The 17,420-nt window shown below is 48.2% G+C and overlaps 5 protein-coding genes across 6 annotated transcripts; 2 read left to right on the forward strand and 3 right to left on the reverse strand.

The window, feature by feature from the left end:
* Positions 1-500: 500 nt before the first annotated feature.
* On the forward strand, positions 501-10,673 carry LOC108028920 (transcription factor mef2A). 2 transcript variants are annotated; one of them, XM_017100942.3, is made up of 3 exons: positions 501-732; positions 5,584-5,920; positions 7,346-10,673. In XM_017100942.3, the coding sequence occupies exons 2-3, from the start codon at positions 5,778-5,780 to the stop codon at positions 10,245-10,247; spliced, it is 3,045 nt and encodes a 1,014-aa protein (XP_016956431.1). In that variant the 5' UTR covers positions 501-732; positions 5,584-5,777; the 3' UTR covers positions 10,248-10,673. The 2 variants fall into 2 exon arrangements, with proteins under 2 accessions (XP_016956431.1, XP_050742490.1); XM_050886533.1 differs by lacking the exon at positions 501-732 and adding an exon at positions 3,178-3,812.
* LOC108028931 (B-cell CLL/lymphoma 9 protein) lies at positions 1,577-4,070 on the reverse strand. Its single transcript, XM_017100953.3, has 2 exons — positions 3,951-4,070; positions 1,577-3,181 (listed from the first exon to the last, which is right to left on the reverse strand). Exons 1-2 carry the CDS (start codon positions 3,963-3,965, stop codon positions 1,829-1,831), a joined length of 1,368 nt encoding a protein of 455 aa, XP_016956442.2. The 5' UTR covers positions 3,966-4,070; the 3' UTR covers positions 1,577-1,828.
* Positions 10,584-11,930, reverse strand: LOC108028909 (peroxisome biogenesis factor 10). Its single transcript, XM_017100931.3, has 2 exons — positions 11,523-11,930; positions 10,584-11,464 (listed from the first exon to the last, which is right to left on the reverse strand). The coding sequence occupies exons 1-2, from the start codon at positions 11,793-11,795 to the stop codon at positions 10,838-10,840; spliced, it is 900 nt and encodes a 299-aa protein (XP_016956420.1). The 5' UTR covers positions 11,796-11,930; the 3' UTR covers positions 10,584-10,837.
* A 247-nt stretch (positions 11,931-12,177) lies between these two features.
* On the forward strand, positions 12,178-15,387 carry LOC108028879 (RING finger protein 10). The gene is made up of 4 exons (XM_017100890.3): positions 12,178-12,910; positions 12,978-14,453; positions 14,516-14,670; positions 14,728-15,387. The coding sequence occupies exons 1-4, from the start codon at positions 12,814-12,816 to the stop codon at positions 15,163-15,165; spliced, it is 2,166 nt and encodes a 721-aa protein (XP_016956379.1). The 5' UTR covers positions 12,178-12,813; the 3' UTR covers positions 15,166-15,387.
* LOC108028899 (choline-phosphate cytidylyltransferase A) lies at positions 15,193-17,189 on the reverse strand. The gene is made up of 4 exons (XM_050886535.1): positions 17,065-17,189; positions 16,868-17,030; positions 16,471-16,794; positions 15,193-16,316 (listed from the first exon to the last, which is right to left on the reverse strand). Exons 2-4 carry the CDS (start codon positions 16,979-16,981, stop codon positions 15,609-15,611), a joined length of 1,146 nt encoding a protein of 381 aa, XP_050742492.1. The 5' UTR covers positions 16,982-17,030; positions 17,065-17,189; the 3' UTR covers positions 15,193-15,608.
* Positions 17,190-17,420: the final 231 nt, after the last annotated feature.

Genomic DNA, 17,420 nt, shown 5'->3' on the forward strand with positions numbered 1-17,420 from the left:
GCGTTTAAATTTCTCTATTCAATGAGGGTCAAAATTTTAAGCCATTTTCATGTTCGATTTCTACGTATTTCCACTGGCTTCCAGAATGGGACCCTAAAACTGCACTTCTAGTTTCCATAACTTGAGTAATTTTATCTTGATTTAGACGTGGGATACCTCTTTGAGTTTGTGGTTGCATCCTCTAGTAATCTGCTTTTAAATTTCACTATTTAATGAGGATTCAAATTTTAACCCATTTTCATACTCGATTTTTCCATATTTCCACTGGCTTTCAGAATATGACCACAAAAAAGCTCTTCTAGATTCCGTAACTTGAGTAATTGAACTCCGATTTTGAAGTGGGAGGCCTCTATAAGTTTGTGATCGAATTATTTATTTTCTGCGTTTTAATGGTTAATAGTTGTGAAAATTTAAGCATACTTTAGGATTAAGAGCAGTCCCCCTAATGTTCCCGCGCAGTGTGCCCTTGGATCGCCGAGCGCGGTATTTCAAACGACCTGCTCAACGGCCACACTGATCTCGACGCCATGTTGTTTTTTGTCACTGCACCAAACAGGCGAGAAAAATTACAGCACAGCATTTCAAATTTTGTGCTGCTAGGAAAATCCAATTTTCAGCCCGATCAACTGCAGAAATTGTCAAATAAATATATTCAGTTTTGAGCCAAAACGAACCCAACTGTCTTTGAGCATTGGTGGTCCTGAATAAGTTGCGTTTTGAATGGTTTTCGTGGTGAGTAAAAGTTCATTGAATAAAATCCAGTACTCGTACCTAGAAAGCGACGCCACGCCCCCTCCGCCTCTCCTACCCGTTCGTTTCGCTTCTTCTTCATGTGGAGATGCTGCAACACAACAACTACACTGGAAGGCAGAGAGGAAACAGAAAAATAGGAAATTTAGTAAAAACAAACGGTCAAAAGTGTGCTAAACAGCGTTGATTAGTGTCGCAACGCTTCGCGGGTTCCTCTTCGCTCACTGCTTCGCTGAATTCGTTGTGCTTTTCACTTTTACTCGTATTTTTACGTCGAGGTACAGTCTAGCGTGGGTTCTACCAGCCTCGTTCTAGATTATATTTTAGGGAGATTAGAGAGCATTATGTGGAAATAGTTGGTACCCCGCATAAAAACGTGTGACCCTGACCATACATCGGCCTAATTCGGGGATTTTCGTCTAGGTACACAGCCACGGGAAAGTGAATAGGGGTCGAGTTCGAAAAAATATACCAAAATATATATTAAAAACATTTATATACTTGTATACCTTGTATGTATAATTTAAAACTTTATTGGAGTTATTGAGTTTTATAAGACTGCTTCATTCGTAATTTATCTTGGTAATTTTGTTTCACAAAAACTAATAAACGACCGTAAAGTGATCATTTTAGTTAAGGATAGGCAGTAGATAATAAATGGCAACCGGAAAACATATCCACCCTATAGAGCCTAATTTGTGTTTCTTTTGTAAGCCTCCCTTACTTATAAATATGTACGTTTGAACTATGAAAACTATGGCAACGTCGTTTAGGAAAAAGAAATAACATTATTTTAGTTAAGCATTGCCAAGCAAACTCCCAGCTTTTCATATTTACCTTTTAATAGTGTTAATAGTCTCTAAATAATCAGCAGAAAACACCACTGTAAAATAGAAACAGCGTTTGACACATTTTAAATATACTGTTCTTAAAATTATAATTTGAATAATGCTGATGATATAAGAAATCTAAGATTTTAAAGTGCCACAGTAAAGCTGTTTTCCAGCAATATGGACTTAATCTTCTTCTTAGTACTATGTCTTTAACCGCATCTACCAGTTGCGTCTAGTTTAAGTGCTCAATACTTTAGGCCACGCGATCTTAGCGTGTTGGGACGATTCGGTCCGCCGCCGAAGATGCTGGTGCGGAAGTTTGGGGGCTGTGTGGGATTATTCCCTACGAGCCCGGGTTGTCCAGGAAACTGAACCGGTCCGCTGGGAGCCCGACTGATGCCCAGGCCATTGTTTCGCAGCTTGGGCGCCACATAGGGGCGCTGGCTTGTGGAGATCCCGCCCAATCCCTGGGGCGGCTGGAAGCCTCCGCTTGGAGGAGTCACCACCGGAGGCTGTTGTGGCTGTGGAGGACTCGCATTGCCCTGCGGTGGCTGCTGCTTCACTATGGGCGGAACTATCGAATTAACGGATGAGTAGTTTGGAGGAGGCTGCTGCTGCTGAATTGGAGGCTGCACCGTAATCGGTGGGATCTGCGTCTTCTTCGTGAGCGCCGGAGCGAGGTACGGGTGCTTGCTGCCGCCAGTACCACTGTTGTTGCTCTGCGGGATGTCGTAGTTGCGGCCCGAAGGCGTGGTCACCTGGATACTACTCCCAGGTGGCGGTGCCCCGCAGGGCTTGGAGTAGTCGTAGCCATTGGGCACCGCCTGGACATAGTTGTCGAAGTACTGGCTCACCTGGTGCATGGGCGTGGAGTAGTTGACCGCGACGAGGGACTCCTTGGTCCGAATGCCTGACCGAGCCTGGGCCGCCTGGAGGCGCAGGATGTTGGCCTGCTTGATGTGCGGCAAGAGCTCGGCATCGCCCTTGATCTTCTCGACCACAGCCTCGTCGCTATCGATGTTGCCCCCGCGGCTAATCTCTCCCTCGCTCTGCTCACTGGCAGCCTCCTTCTTGGTGGTGGTCTCCTCCTCCGCCGGCTTTGGCAACTCCTTTGGTACCTTCTCCTCCTTCTTGCTGGGCACGGCCTCCTGTTTCTTTTCACCCTCGGGCTTCTTGCGGTTCACAAACTCGAATAGGTCGTCTATGTCGGGCACATCGGGGAGGGATCCGTAGGAGTCGAAGTTATCCCGGAAGGCAGTCGCCCACTCCTCGCTTTTGTGCAGAGTCGGATCGATGACCAGCTTCGGCTGCTGCTTGTGGCTGTGGCCGGCGCCGACGGGGGATCCCAGAGCAGCAGCTTCTTCGGGCGCTGAAATGCCACCCACATTCTTGATTACCGTGATGGTCTTCACGCGGGTTCCCTCTTTGGAGTCGATGTTGGTGGCAGCGTAGCTCAGGCTGAGGTCCCTCTTGGCCGGCTGCGGCTCCACAATGACTTCGGCGGGCTTCTCCGGGTACTTGATGCTGATTATAGTGGTCCCGTGCACGCCCACCAGCAGCAGGAGGCCCAGGGCGGCCATTGTGTGAAAGCGGGGTATCTGGGGGTATTCGTTAATCAGTTTTCGTTATATTTCTTTTTAGCTTTTTTTTGTTTTCGAATCCATTAATGGGTTAGTAAGGCCCTTCGGTGACTAATTCTGTTGAAATGTTTATAAATAGCATCTTAAGTCAAGGTCTCACAAAACATTGCTATATTTTTTTTAATTTAATGAAATCCTTTACGATGGCTACATTATGCATCTCAAAGTTTGTGTTCAGAGTAACCTTCAAAAATCCTTACATCTTAAAACATCTACCTTCTCGTTGGCCTCTGCGATTTATTTTTTAAAATAATACATCGCATCTAATCTGCTATTCCTGTATATACGCTCTTTTATCGAATCAATCTTGATGTTGGTAAGGCAATCAAGTGGTTTGTACATGCTGTGTATTTTAACCAAACCCAGGATCTAATCAAGTTTTAAATTGTGTATTGCAGTACTGGTCTTTATGTTAAACTTGCGTTTGTTAATGTGTTATAAGCATAGTTTGGAGTATCTACATCAGCAGAAATAAAGATTGACAGTCGAATATCAACTGGATGGCATCGCAAGTTAAATCTATTGGTCGTGGATAAGTAATAGCTGAAGATTGTTTGGTTGAAGTGAAGATCCGATAGGAAATCCAACAGTAAGTTGTTCTTGTTTATAAAAACCAGATGGAATCTATTGATCCACAAGTTGAGCAGAGGATCTCCTCGAAGTCACTGCATAATTCACACTTCATGGCACACTTTCAAGGGTAAACCTAGGCGTAACGAGCACTCACTGTCGATTTTCTCATTGCTTAAATCCTTTGCACATGCGATCGATCAATCAATTGATCCGATCGTTTAACGACTATGATACCAAGACGTGATGATTATGATGAATGTGTGCGATAACTGCGATGAGGATCGATGACGACCGACGGCGGCGGAGAAGAAGAAGGAGACGGTAACGCGGTCAATTCGATTTTCCTACTGCCGGTCCGAGATGCCAACAATGCTTTTTATATAGCCAGGCGGAAGGAGTTTCGGTCTTTCGGTTTCCTGTAGCCAGCCTCCCGGCTCTGGATATCTATATAACTGATGTCTTTGACACCGCGACACAAACAAACCGACAACAAGCCAGTCGCATTAGCTCAAAGCACAAAACGAGCAGTGCCGTTTGAATTAAAGCTGCATAATCGCTTTCCCATTACGTCCAAAACGATCAACGGGTTTTCTCCAGCCACTGCTGTTTTTGGGAAAGCAGTCGCCGATCCTCCGCTGCCCCCGATCTATCGATCCCACGTCCTCCGGTGGACACACAGCCGCCTCGCCGCCACATAATTGAGTGCGACTAATGAGGAAATTCAAACGGGCCAATGATAGTGGAGCAAGTGGATCTGTGGGAACCCCAGTGGTGGGTGGTGCCTGCTTTACCTACAGCTTAAGTAGGGATAATTAGCTTCTCTCTGTCTTTGGTAAGATCATGTGCGAAGGTCACCAGCAGTTGCGCGGGTAAGTGAGACCTCATCTAGACCTAAATTTCGTTTAAGAGCTATGGAGAGCTCCCACCTCGATGCAAACTGGTCGTCTTACGCAATGCCTAAACAGAGGTTGTCATGAGAAACTGCCGGGCGAATCCATGAAGTGGAGTGCCTAATGTGTGTGCAATCGAGCGATCAACTCGAGATAGCATCAGGAGCAGACCACAGCCTTTCCCCCAAGAAAGTTGGGTCCAAAGACAGTTTACATCGGAAATACAGAATTAAATCCGTACCATGCGTGTGGTGATCAATGATAAGCTGGTCAAAGACCTTTGCTATCCAAGGTCATTTGGCCTGACTCCCAAAGATATTTCTCCGGTCTTCGAAAAGCTGGTTATAATAAATGGATTCAAATTCGATAACTGCATACACCAAATAACACATTATTCAATGGTAATAATGTAAAATGGGTATTGAGAAAGGATGAAAATAAAAAAAAACGAATCTTTGATTATGGTTTACTATTGAAGTTATTGTCTAAATATGCTCCTGACAATACAAGTTGATAAAGAGTTTCATCGAAATTGCTTAAAATTTTTTATCGGTGCGGTATCGATTAATCGATCTTAAAGCTTTATGGATTAACTAAAAATTTATTTATTTTATCAGGAAAAATTAAGGAACTATTCATATCCGCGTTATAACTAGTGTTTTGTTTTAGATTTTGTTAGAAAAATGTATATTTTGTATTTGGCCCCAGGTTAATGTTAAGGGAAAGTAGAATTTGTGACAGAGTTGGGAAGCTTTTTCTTGAAATATGGTACAAATCAATCGTAGAAAAATAAAAGCACTTGAAGAGGTTGATTCCTGATATTGTGCTGGAAACTATTAATTTAAGAGTCTTCATTTTGTTGGCAAATTCTCCATAAGTATGCGATTATCGTTACAGATTGAACAGTCCACGGGCAAGCACATCATCAGTGTCCAGGACGATGGACATCTGAACGCCAGCTAGCGAATCTGCGATCAGCCTAGGAGCAGCGCGCCGTGAGAGGACTCTCGGATAGCCAGACAGTGAACTCTCTGTCAGTACTAGAAAAGAAATAAATAACTAATCAAATCAAATCAAATCGATTGATCAAGATGAGTGTGATTATTCGGTTACAAAATCTGCCGTGGACGGCAAATGCGCGCGACATTCGAAACTTCTTCTCGGGCCTCTCGATTCCCGAGGGCGGTGTCCACATTATCGGCGGCGAGATGGGCGACGCTTTCATCGCTTTCAGGTAGTTAGCCTCAATCTGATCTATACGTAAACCTATAGCAATCCCGAGCTCCAGCGGGTCTGGACTTGGGTCGGGGCCTGAGCCTCTCCTGAGTCGCTGCCGGGCTCTCTCCTAGCATGTATCCACAGCAGCGGTCAAAATAATAGCACTAAGAATTAGTCTAAGGAAAAAAGTTACTTGCTAAAAAGGCAATGCAAGTTTGGACGTGGTTTAATGGACCAGGACAAAAGGTAACATCAGTCCTAATAATGCCATCTTCCAGTTTTATATACTATGACTATATTGAAAATCCAAAATGGGAACAGAAAAATTATGTATGCTGACTCTGGTAATATAATGATCTACAATTGTTTATCAAATGAATCTGCTTTGGATAACAACAAGTATACGCATTGCGTTTTATGCAAGTACCTGGGATATAGAAAAGGAAAATCACTTTAGGGAAAATAATTTTTTTAATAGGAAAGTTTCATTAAGTTTGTTTAAAATTAAATGGCCCCCAAGTAAGTACGGTAAAGTATCAGCAATCGTAAGACTAGGTACTCTTAAAAAGTCTTAAATGATCATTAGTTAAAAGAAGGGACGAACGATCTATGTTAAGGTTGGTTAAGGGTTTAAAGTATTTTTATAATAACACAATCTGCTTCATAGGAGTTTAGGATAAAGCTAGCGAATAAAGGTGTTTTTTTTGCATATTTTAAAAATATATTTTTAGTTGTTTTAGAATCTTTAATAAGTATTTACCAACAGTTTACAAGTCCTTAATTAGCTACTTAAATAGATCTTAACTAATTACTCAAACTAGAGAAGTTGATGTCGTTTTTTTTTTATTTTTAAGTATAATTCGCCTTTGACTGCAAGTATTTAAAATTCAAGACCAGTACCCTTCTGATTGTAGGAAAATCGTTTACAAAAATTGTAGTTACTAGGGTAGCGGCTAGGTTTGGTCTTAGAAAAAGCGTTTTAATTTTGTTAAATCTATCAATCATCATTTCCATCAATGGTAAAAAGAGTGGCATGTCATCCCGAACTCAACAAAATATCCTTCCACACAAGATTTTGAAATGGGAGTGAAAGTAAAACTCAAACTCTCTGAAAAGTCTTCTCTATTCATTGTGTTTAAAATTGCAAGTACAAAAATGTACCAGCTGTAAGTGATGACCACTGGATAAGGCTGCAATATATATGACTAATCAGGAAACTGAAAGCTAAATATTAAATCGTTCCTTTTAGAAAGAAGCGCCATGGAACGATTGAAAATAGGGTGCTATTATTTTGACTGCATAAAATATACTGGCTGATGACTAACGGGGAATGCAAGCCAGGCGAATTCCCGAAAAGGACTTCGAATATCTCCCTTATAGAGTAACTCCCCTGATTTTTTGCCTTTGTTTTTTTTTCTCCCTATTTGACACAAATCAATAGCACCGACGAGGACGCCCGCTGCGCAATGTTGAAGGATCGCGAGAAGCTGATGGAGATCCAGGTGCGCCTGCTGCTCTCCTCGCGGGCCGAGATGCAGAAGGTCATTGAGACGGCTCGGAAGGGAGCCGTCGCTCCGGCGCCCATTTCCGTTCCGGTTCCCATGCCAGTTGTTGCACCCACTCCGGTGCCCAAGCCGCCGAGTCTGGCTGCTCCCATGCCTCCGATTATCGGGGGCTTAAACAGCTTCCTAAGCCAAAGCAAGGTGGCGGCGCCAGCCGGTGGGGTGCCCTCTTTCCTGACCTACCAGCAACAGGCCGGGATCCAGCTCTCCGAGATCACGGGCAACCGCAGTCGCAGCCGCTCCTCCAGTTCCGATGACAGCGATAGGGAGCGTGAGAGGGAACGCGAACGGGAACGTGAACGAGGTCGCAAACGTCGCTCCGACCGTTTGGACAATAGCCACGAAAGGGAGATCAAGATGGCAGCGTCGCTATCACCCTGGGCCCAGCCACCTCAAAATCAAATGCCAGTTGCAGGTGGCTTGGGACTCAACATGGGTTTAAGCCTCAACATGCCACCGGTTTTACCCTCGTTGCAAAGCTACACCACTAGTACCACCACCAACAACGTAACTAACAACTACAATCTCGCTCCGAGTGCTCCCAATGCCCAACTGCTGGCCGCTCTGCAGCAAGTGGCCGGCGGCGGTGGTGGTGGTAGTGGAGTTGGTGCACCTGCTCCAGTGCAGCCCACCAAGTCCGAAGGCGAGCCCATTGCCTTTGCCAGCGAGAATCCCTATGCGCAGATGTACCCGCAGCTGTTCCAGCAACAGCAGTTGCTCCTCCAGCAGCAGCAGACTCCGGCCAAGGTGTCGCCCTCCATTGGCGGCTCTCCGGGCGGTGGAAACACACCCCAGGTCATCGCAGACACCTGCTACATTCGGATAAGTGGCATGTGCCAGAATACCTCCTACAGCGACATCCGCAAGTACTTCCAGGGGCTGTACATTCCACACAATGGCATCAAGATCATGATGTCGAATGGCAACCGCACCGGAGTGGCCTACGTGGAGTTCTCCCGCGTGTCCAGTGCCCAAAAGGCGGTGCAGCGGAATAATACTATGTTCCGGGATCGCTTGATTCAGATAGCCCCAGTGGGCGACGAAGAATTCGAGCAGGCGGAGGAACGCGCCAATCGACAGCAAAGCGAGGGAAACCGGAGTCACAACCACAACGGCGGAGAGAGAAGCGAACGCAGCGGTGGAGGAGGAGGAGGTATGCCCATGCCCATACCCATAACCAATGTCCTCTATGTGGAGGATCTACCACAGCTAACCACCGAGCAGGAGGTCATGAAGATGTTCTCCGCCAGCTACACCGTTGTGGACATCCTTCTGAGCCCCAGTCCCAACAATCGTCGCGAGTGCGTGGCCTTTGTCCTGTTTGCCAGGGAGACCGATGCAGAGGCTGCTCTGCAGGACACCTCCAAGCACTATATAGGATTCCGCCAGCTGAGGGTGAGGCCCAGCAGTCAGGCCGAGATGCAGAATGCTAAGGAGAAGCAGCGCAGGGCCAACGAGCAGCTGCTCAAGGAGGAGGCCGATCAGCGGGAGGAGCTCTTAAAGGATCAGCAAAGGAGGCAGAAGCTGCAGCAACAGGAGCAGGAGAACAACAACCAGGCGAACAGGTTCGCCGCCGATCCCAGAAGACGTCAGGTGGATGAGCAGCAGCAGCAACAACAACAGCTACAGCAGCAGCTTCAGATGCAGCAGCAGCAGATGAATATGGGGTCCAACCACAATATGAATCCCAATATGATGTCTGCCTTTATGAACGGTGGTAATATGCCCTTCAACATGCCACCTCAGCAGCAAAACGGCGGCCCCAACTTCCCGTTCAACATGAATAACAACTTCAACATGAATAACAACGGCAATCCCAATGGCAATGGACCCAACTTCCCCAACGACAATGGAGGCGGTGGCGGCATCCAACGTCCTCGGCAAGAAGACGTCTTCGTGCGTGTCCACAACTGCGAGTATGCCACCAGGGTCAATGATCTGGGCGAACTCTTCTCCATAGAACAGCTGGGCATCGAGCACATCGAACAGCTTTTCAATGAGCGTAACCAGAGTTCCGGCGAATTCATTGTGGAGTTCACCGATCCGGCCAGCTGCAAGCAGGCCATCCGAGAGTTCCACAATCGACGCTTTCGGGGAAGGGGCTTGCGTGTGGTTTCGATCACACCCCAGGAGATAGCTGATAGGATGAACAAGCCCTTCATGGACTATCTGCCCGGAGGAAACGGTTCCAGAAATGTGGAAAATAACGATGTGAGCGGAAGTGGTAGTGGAAACGGAAATGGAGGCAGTGGAAGATCTGATGGCGGTAAGGGAGCACAGCCATCTCGTCGTCGTGGACCCAGTCGCTTCGATCAGCCGCAGGATCAGCCACCAGAACACCTGGAGCGACAGCAGTCCTTGGAAAAGGAGGAGAACAGCAATAGCAGCTCCAACGCCCCCGTCAAACAGCACTTCAATCCCTTCGCGCGACCGGATCCCCCGCTGAGCAGCAGCTCGCTCTCGCCCAGCAATGTGAGCCAAGGCAAGCAGGCCTCTCCGGTGCCCGTCCCAACTTCCCAAATCCCGGACAAGTTCAATCGTCCGGGATGTGTGGTGGCCATGCGAAATGTCCCCTTCAAGGCGGAGCTAAAGGATATCCTGCGCTTCTTCGGCGACTACAAGCTCAGTCCTGACGACATCATCAGGCGTTTCAACGATGAAGGAAAACCCACCGGAGATACTCGGGTGGCTTTCGAATCCCCTTCAGAGGCACGGTCCGCTTTCGAATCGCGCCGCAGGAAGCAGATATTTAATCGCACCGTTTACCTGGATATTATTTAGGCTATGGGCCCCCTCGACTGTTTGACCATCGCTAGTGTACATTGTAAATAAGTTATATTAAGACTAACACCAAACACATTAACCAGGTAAGGACATGGACAGCTTAGAGGTCTGGATTTCCCGTGCCCAATCTGTTTCATTTGGCATGTACATATACCTGTTTGAATAAATCTAGAAATCATGCGCAACAATGCGATTATTCTGTGTAAAGAAACCGCTAAAACATTAAGTTATTAATTTAAATGTGGAACTACTTTACCCAAAGACTCATCGTAACATCATGAATCTATCGACGCATATGTTCTATTTTATTTTTTAAAACCAATGCCATCTATGTAAGTTTTTCAAACATATTTTAATTTTAAGAACATCATCGTAGGATTGTAAGTCGAAACAAAATAAAACTTTGTTTGAAATGTTATAAAATGAACAAGTTATTTAACCAGGGTGGATAGGTGTTCCAATTTAATATTATCCAAATTAGTCATTATCCTAAGGGCTTGCCTATAAAAATACGCAAAAGTTTAAATACTCTCCATAACACATACATATAAAATATATAAAAATTCAGAGGCAATCTTAATTCAACCTTAGGAATAGTTCTGTAGAGGTATCACTTGTGACTTCTTCAGTGACTCCCGGCACAACGGGCACTCGTCACGCTCCTCCAGCCACTCGAGCAGGCAGCTCCAACAGAAGATGTGCCCGCAGGGAGTCAAACTGCTGTTGGAGCGTGGTTCCAAACAAAGGATGCACTGCGGGGCATCCGGATCTGCGCCCTTAGCCCTCGATCCTCGTTGCAGGAACCTCTTTCCGGTCTGCTTGATCGCCTCCAGCTGCTGGCGCTTGTGCTCCCGCCAGGCATCCCAGCCACTGATGGCCAGCGAGAAGCTGACCTGCAGGAATGTGATCACCCCCAGGATCTTGTAGCCGTACAGCGAGAACTCCGGCTGCAGCCAGTGGCGGATGAGTACGTAGTTGATGCCTGTGGTGCGCTTGGACAGCTGGTACTTGCTGGCGTCCAAGTAGAAGAGGGACTTGTGCAGGGCCTTCACATAGCTGGGGGATTGCCTCAGCCTTTGTATGATTTTTTTGAGCTGCGGCTTGACCTCTGGTCGGATCTCCTCGTGGTTGGCCAGATAGGTGTCTAGTTTCTGGAGCAGTCGCTGGAACAGGGTGTCGCCTCCAAACTCCAGGACAATAGATATGAGTTGCAGCTGGAAATAACTCGGAATCTTAAGGTGGTTTTGAAAGGAATGGCTTTGTTATGCTTACCAGTCTGCTGGGAATCTGCTTGTAGTTACCGTCCACCTGAATGATCCCCGTGTACTCCTCGCCCAGGGTCTGGAGGCTGTTGGCCGAGGCGAATCCGTGGTAGCTCAGCTCCGCCAGCAGCCTGCACATCTGGTTGTACTTTATCCAGTTCCGCGGACCGGTGAGGCGTAGGACATCGGAGAAGTCCTCGGCCAGCTCGTTGGTATACCGGGCATCCTTCTGCACGGATCTCACGATCTCCGGCTGCCGGGCACGGGCGTTCCGAAAGTCCATGCTGACGGGGCTAGTGTAATGTAGACTTTAACATGTTTCATCCAAAGGCCGATCAAAGTGCGGACCAGATAATAAAATCAGCTGTTTAGTACTGATTGTTGCTTCTTTCCCTTCTTTGTAATTGAGATGACACTTTTGCAAGGTATAACAATGGTATTTTGCAACACTAAATTTCATAGAGGAGCCTAGGGAAATTAAGGTTATTGTTAAATGTATTATTCTTTTGTATATTTAAATTTTTTTTAATGACCATTTTCTTTAAGCTTCAGAAAACATTTCATTGTTTTTCCAATCAAAATTGCTTGTAATCATTTTCAGAGCCCATTGCTCTTGCGATAGTTCATATACTCACGACCGACGGAACGCGCACCTCCAGCTCACGGCAGCGCACTTTCCAACACTTACAGTCAGCCATTTTGCATTAGGGCATCGCGGATGCTTTTTCTCCCTGACCAAAGGATATTTGGTTTTTCCATCAAAATTCGTTGATTTCGAGACGTTATTTCGAAGCCCCCAGATAAACGAGATTGTGTTCCGGCAGCGTGTGTGCAATTGGCAAGTGGAAATTGTCGGAAAGCGCCAGTTTTAGACCCCTAGAAAGCAGCCAGCCGAAGACGTCACACCTTTTCAGGCACCAATACGCTTGCAGTTACCAATACCACGACTCGCAGACTAAGACAACAACAAAACAAGTGCTAGAAAACAAGAAGAAGAATTAGCGAACCAACCCGCAAAAGTCAAAGTACTTTTTAGTACTTTCGCCCCGAATCAACTGCATTTCCTCGCGAAAGCCGCATTGAACTTTTGGAAATATTACGCAAGTACTATTTCTAGTCGTACCCGTTGGTTAATCATGGCTCAGTAAACATGAATCCGCAACGAGAATACCCTGCGCATCGCACTCCGTGTGGAGACCAAGGCAAGACGCAATTAGCCGCCCGCTGGCAGCTGCCCAGCACCTATAACACCACCACCAGTACTATTCCCCCTACCGAGTGCACCCACTACAGCCACAACGATGGACAGCAACAGCAACAACAGCAGCAGCAAGAAGCAGCCTCAATCCTCGCATCATGGCAAGTCCTCGTCTGGTGAATCGCAGAGGAAGTCCAGTGGTGGGTGCTACTTTGGACAACTTGTTGTTATATTGAGAGTGTACTCATTAACCCTCCTCCCCTGCAGACGTACATGCCAACAGCAACAAGCAGCGGAACAACCGCCGACGGGAGCAGCTTCCCACACCACGCAACGATCAGCAGCAGCAGCAGCGCAGCGCCAGGCAACAGCAGCCACAGGCACAGCAGCCCGCCAAGCTACGTCCCAATGTGGACAAGCGACCGAGGGCTCGCGGGGGCGGAGGGTCGTACGATTTCCCTGCCTCGCGCGGCGAGGACGGGACTCCAGGCGGCTCCCGATTAGCCTACGCAGGCGCCGGCTACCCACGTAGCAGTGACTTTGATCATGAACTGAACTCTGTGTACGCACAGGGCAGCAAGAAGCAGAACCTGAACCATCTGCTCAACTTCCACTGTGTGCCCAGGGAACTGGAGCGGGGACATCACCACCAGCACCAGCAGCACCACGGCCTGGGCAGCCGGAAGCAGCGCTACAACAAGGAACAGTTCCTGCAGGCCAACTTCCAGTTCGTCATTCGGTCGGGGGCCAAGGCCCATGTGGATGGTTCGCCGGATGCCCTCATCGATTGGAGCTACATCGAGCAGATCAACATCCAAACCACCGAGGAGTTGCAGTGCCCAATCTGCCTGTATCCGCCGGTGGCTGCCAAGCTCACCAGATGCGGACACGCCTACTGCTGGCCCTGCTTGCTGCACTACCTCTCGCTGAGCGACAAGACCTGGCGCAAGTGTCCTATCTGCTATGACGCAATTCACGCGGGAGATCTGAAGAGCTGCACTATCGAGCAGCTGCGGGACTCGCAGGTGGGAGAGAAGATTACCTTCGAATTGATGCGCCGCCGCAAAGGCTCCATGTATATCGAAAAGTATGCAGCAGGATTAGGCGAAACCGTTGAACGTTTCCCATTCGTCTCGGCTGGTGAAGAGGCTAGACGCTACTCCAAGTTTCTAATAGCAAAGCGGTCGGATGTGGGCGCCATCATCGAGAGGGAGCGTTTCGAGCTGCTTGCCGAATCGGATGACTCATGTCCCGAGGATGTGTTTATTCAGCAGGCGCTCGTAATGCTTCAGGAGCGCGGCGAAAAGTTGGGTCTCGAGAAACCCGATCCCAAAGAGGAGGAGGAGGAGGTAACACCGGCAATCAGCCAGGAAACCGAAGCCAAGATTGATATTGAGAAGGCCGACGATGCCTCCATCTCGTCGGGAGAGGCATCCAGCAGCCTGAGCTGTTCCTCGAGCAACCATCATAAGTACTATTATTTCTACCAATCCAACGACGGACAGAACATATACTTGCATCCCCTGAATGTGAAGATGCTGCAGGCGTGCTATGGCACCTTGGATTTGGGTCCCCTACTCATCGAAGCACAGGTCGTGCAGATGGAGCAGCACTCTATGGACGAGGACCATCGTCGCAAGTTCACTTGCCTGGGGCACTTGCCTTTGACTTGCCAGTTTTCAGTTGTGGAGGTCGAGCTACAACCGCCGGTAGTCTCTGGAGGAATACTCAAGCTATTCAAAGGTGAGAGCCCTTACCATTCCTTTGAAGTTCGTGAATAACACTAATCCATTTCAATTCTGCAGAGGATATTCTACATCGTAAGAAGGAGCGCCAGCGCCGGGATCGTGAGGAGCGCAAGCGAGAGCAGCACATTAACGAGATAAATGACCGCCAGATGGGCAAACTTATTGCCAGTGCAGCCAACCTCAACCTAAGCTCCTCCCATGAGTTTCCCACTGTGAGTCTCCATTTCCCCTTTATGGTTTTCTATACTTAAAAGTGGTCTTCTTGGCAGTGCGGATTCGAGGAGGCTTTGCCTAGTCCCAGTGGCTCTGTACCCATGACCATCAGCAGCCAGGACAGTGGCTCCCGCTACTCCAGCGTGACCCTGGCCAGTGCCAGTCCCAAGCAGGAGTTGTGGCCCACCATTGGAAGCGGATCACCCGCCAGTGGTGCCTCATTGGATTTCCAGGTGGGAGCCTGGGGACGCTCGGCTCCACCGCCGCCACGAGCTGTTTTGGCCCCGCGAGCCAGTGAAGAGGATTTCGAGCAGCGATCCGTAGGCCACTGGGGTCTGGGAGAACTTTTGGTGGGAGCCTTGGACCAGAAGAAGCAGAAGGTAGGAGCAGGAAAAGGCAATGCAGCAGCTCCTGCGGAGTCCAAGAAGCAGAAGAAAGCCAAGGGCAAGAAGATGGTGCCCCTGTTCGCCACTGGCATGAACAGAGCTCCATGAAGGACCAGGAAGTAGTGCATCTGCCTGTCAAGTTTACAAGTTTATTGTATTTTTTGTTTGATGCGAATATTTCAACGTTATTTCAAATAACAAACATGCGGGAGTTCTTTCGTTGAGGAGGATTTGAAAAATCATTTAGCTAATCTATAATTTAACCCAACTTATATTCACATTACTCATAAGCATAACCGATACAATAAAGGCAGCAAGTAAAATATCAAATACCACCTTGTCAAATCGTAGTGATATGATGTATTTTAAACTGGTAATTGTGTGTTGAATGACATTCAATTGACCCCTGATTGTTGTTCCTTTCATAGCCCCCAGTGGTAAGGTAGAAATGACGTGCTAGTATTGCGTTGTTCCAACGAGATTCAAACGAATTAATTTACACTTGAAAGGATGGAGGAAGAGGTGATTTTAAAGGCTAGCCAAATCCGTCGTCAATCGCTGCGTCGCTCGTACTCGAGATCCGGATGGTCCGCGTCCGCCTCGTCGTTGGCACTCTGAGAAGGGTCCATCTGGCCGCGGCGCTTGTGTCTTCTGTTGAGGGAACCTCCACTTCCCGCTCCGTATTCAGGCGGCAACTCCATGTACTCGTCCTCGGAACCTTCGCCATCTGTTGTGTCCGCATCGTCGCCGTTGATGGAGCCATTCGGACTGCCCGGTGGACTGAGGGCCTGGATGATCCTGCCCTTGGACTCGTTCCACAGATTGTTCAGCCGCTCCCTGCCGAACAGCAGCAGGAAGGCATCAATAAACTCTCGTGACTTTTCCTCCCATTTGGTGATGATGTCCACCTTCACCTTGGTCAGCTCCCGCTTTCCCCGAGTCTTTAGCTCGTCCATCTTGTTCTGCAAACGGAACTTCTTTTCGGAGAGGAAGGACACGTTGAGCTCCTTGGCGGAGTAGCCTCTGGCCAGATTCCTGCGCACATACACATCGTAGTCCTTCACGATTCGGGCCACAATGTCCGAAGTGGACACGCCCTCGGTGCGCTCCGTGGCCACGAACATGCCGCGCGCCTTCAGCGGGGCATAGATGTCGTTGACTCCGCCGGCTCCGTAGGGCAGGTCATCGTGAGCCACGAAATCGATCTTGTGTTCGTTGAGGTACTCTTCATTTATCGACCAAGGAGCATTCGGAACGATCTATGGGATAAGAAGCAGCGTTGATCTTAAATATTCTAAGTAATATATAGTAATAAGAATTATTACAACATATATGTACGTATACCAGTATTACTTTACAGATCTTAGAGACTTTAAAAATATTAATAAAGACCTTATATTTCTAGAAACTCACCTCATCCACATAGCGACAATGGCGCACCGCCTCGTACCGCTCGAATCCGTTCATCACCGTGCGTCCCTTCATCCTGAGGGTCAGCTCGTCATTGCACACGCCCACGATGAGATAGACGTTCGGGAATATGTTCTTTGCCTGCATCAGTTGGCGGGCATGGCCCTGGTGGAACAGGTCGTAGATGCCATCGGAATACACCCGCACCCTGCGAGAAGTCTTGCCGGCTCTGGCCATCTGATAGGTGATCCGCTGGGTGTAGTCACACCGCTCCAGCTCCAGCATGGCCTTGTCGTCGTAGGAAAAAGGAGCTGGCTGGCAAATGTTCTGGGAGAGATGGGTGCATGTATATCAGTACATCAGAGGATACATTCGGTACTGATTCCCCTCGTGGACTTACGAAGTCCTCGAAATCCATGAATAACGGCAACATCTTGATCTCCAGCGGAGAGGTGGGTGTCGCAGGAGCCGTGGACACCGGGGACTCCTCGTCCTCCTCGGGCATTTTGTCCATTGCGTACAGAAAAAAATATACACGGCTCTAAGTACAGCACAAGTGGTCCTCTCGAGGGGCTTCCAGCCGGACGACTGAATATATAAATTGAGACGGAGCCGGCATAGAACACACCAGTCTACTCTGTCGAGGACTGAGTTCCAACTACGAGACTCTGATGGAGAGATGCCCGCCAACTGCGCACTAGTGGCGATCAGAATAAATTGGCGGCAACTGGTGGCGAATCAATACAATTGAGTCCGGAGGCTGGCGAGACACACGACTTGGTGGCGGCTCTAGGCCCGGATTCATTGCCCATCTTCAATTGCCGCCAATTGGGGAGCAAACGAATAGGAAGCGGCGGCGGGTGGTCGCCTGACTTGGCACGGGTCCACCTATCCCATCAGGCGATGGGCTCGCAGCTATATATAACCCGCAGCGCCATTAAACAAATCAGTGA

The sequence above is a fragment of the Drosophila biarmipes genome, chromosome 3L, assembly GCF_025231255.1.
Source record: "Drosophila biarmipes strain raj3 chromosome 3L, RU_DBia_V1.1, whole genome shotgun sequence".
NCBI lineage: Eukaryota > Metazoa > Arthropoda > Insecta > Diptera > Drosophilidae > Drosophila > Drosophila biarmipes.

Bases quoted from the DNA above. Each gene is read 5' to 3' on its own strand.
- LOC108028920 (XM_017100942.3), top strand. From the start codon at position 5,778: ATGAGTGTGATTATTCGGTTACAAAATCTGCCGTGGACGGCAAATGCG. The intron at 5,921-7,345 runs GTAGTTAGCCTC...ACAAATCAATAG, and splicing joins GACGCTTTCATCGCTTTCAG to CACCGACGAGGACGCCCGCT.
- LOC108028909 (XM_017100931.3), bottom strand. From the start codon at position 11,795: ATGGACTTTCGGAACGCCCGTGCCCGGCAGCCGGAGATCGTGAGATCC. The intron at 11,465-11,522 runs GTAAGCATAACA...AGTTATTTCCAG, and splicing joins AGCAGATTCCCAGCAGACTG to CTGCAACTCATATCTATTGT.
- LOC108028879 (XM_017100890.3), top strand. From the start codon at position 12,814: ATGGACAGCAACAGCAACAACAGCAGCAGCAAGAAGCAGCCTCAATCC. The intron at 12,911-12,977 runs GTGGGTGCTACT...CCTCCCCTGCAG, and splicing joins ATCGCAGAGGAAGTCCAGTG to ACGTACATGCCAACAGCAAC. The intron at 14,454-14,515 runs GTGAGAGCCCTT...TCAATTCTGCAG, and splicing joins AATACTCAAGCTATTCAAAG to AGGATATTCTACATCGTAAG.
- LOC108028899 (XM_050886535.1), bottom strand. From the start codon at position 16,981: ATGGACAAAATGCCCGAGGAGGACGAGGAGTCCCCGGTGTCCACGGCT. The intron at 16,795-16,867 runs GTAAGTCCACGA...CATCTCTCCCAG, and splicing joins TCATGGATTTCGAGGACTTC to AACATTTGCCAGCCAGCTCC. The intron at 16,317-16,470 runs GTGAGTTTCTAG...CTTATCCCATAG, and splicing joins ATTGTCGCTATGTGGATGAG to ATCGTTCCGAATGCTCCTTG.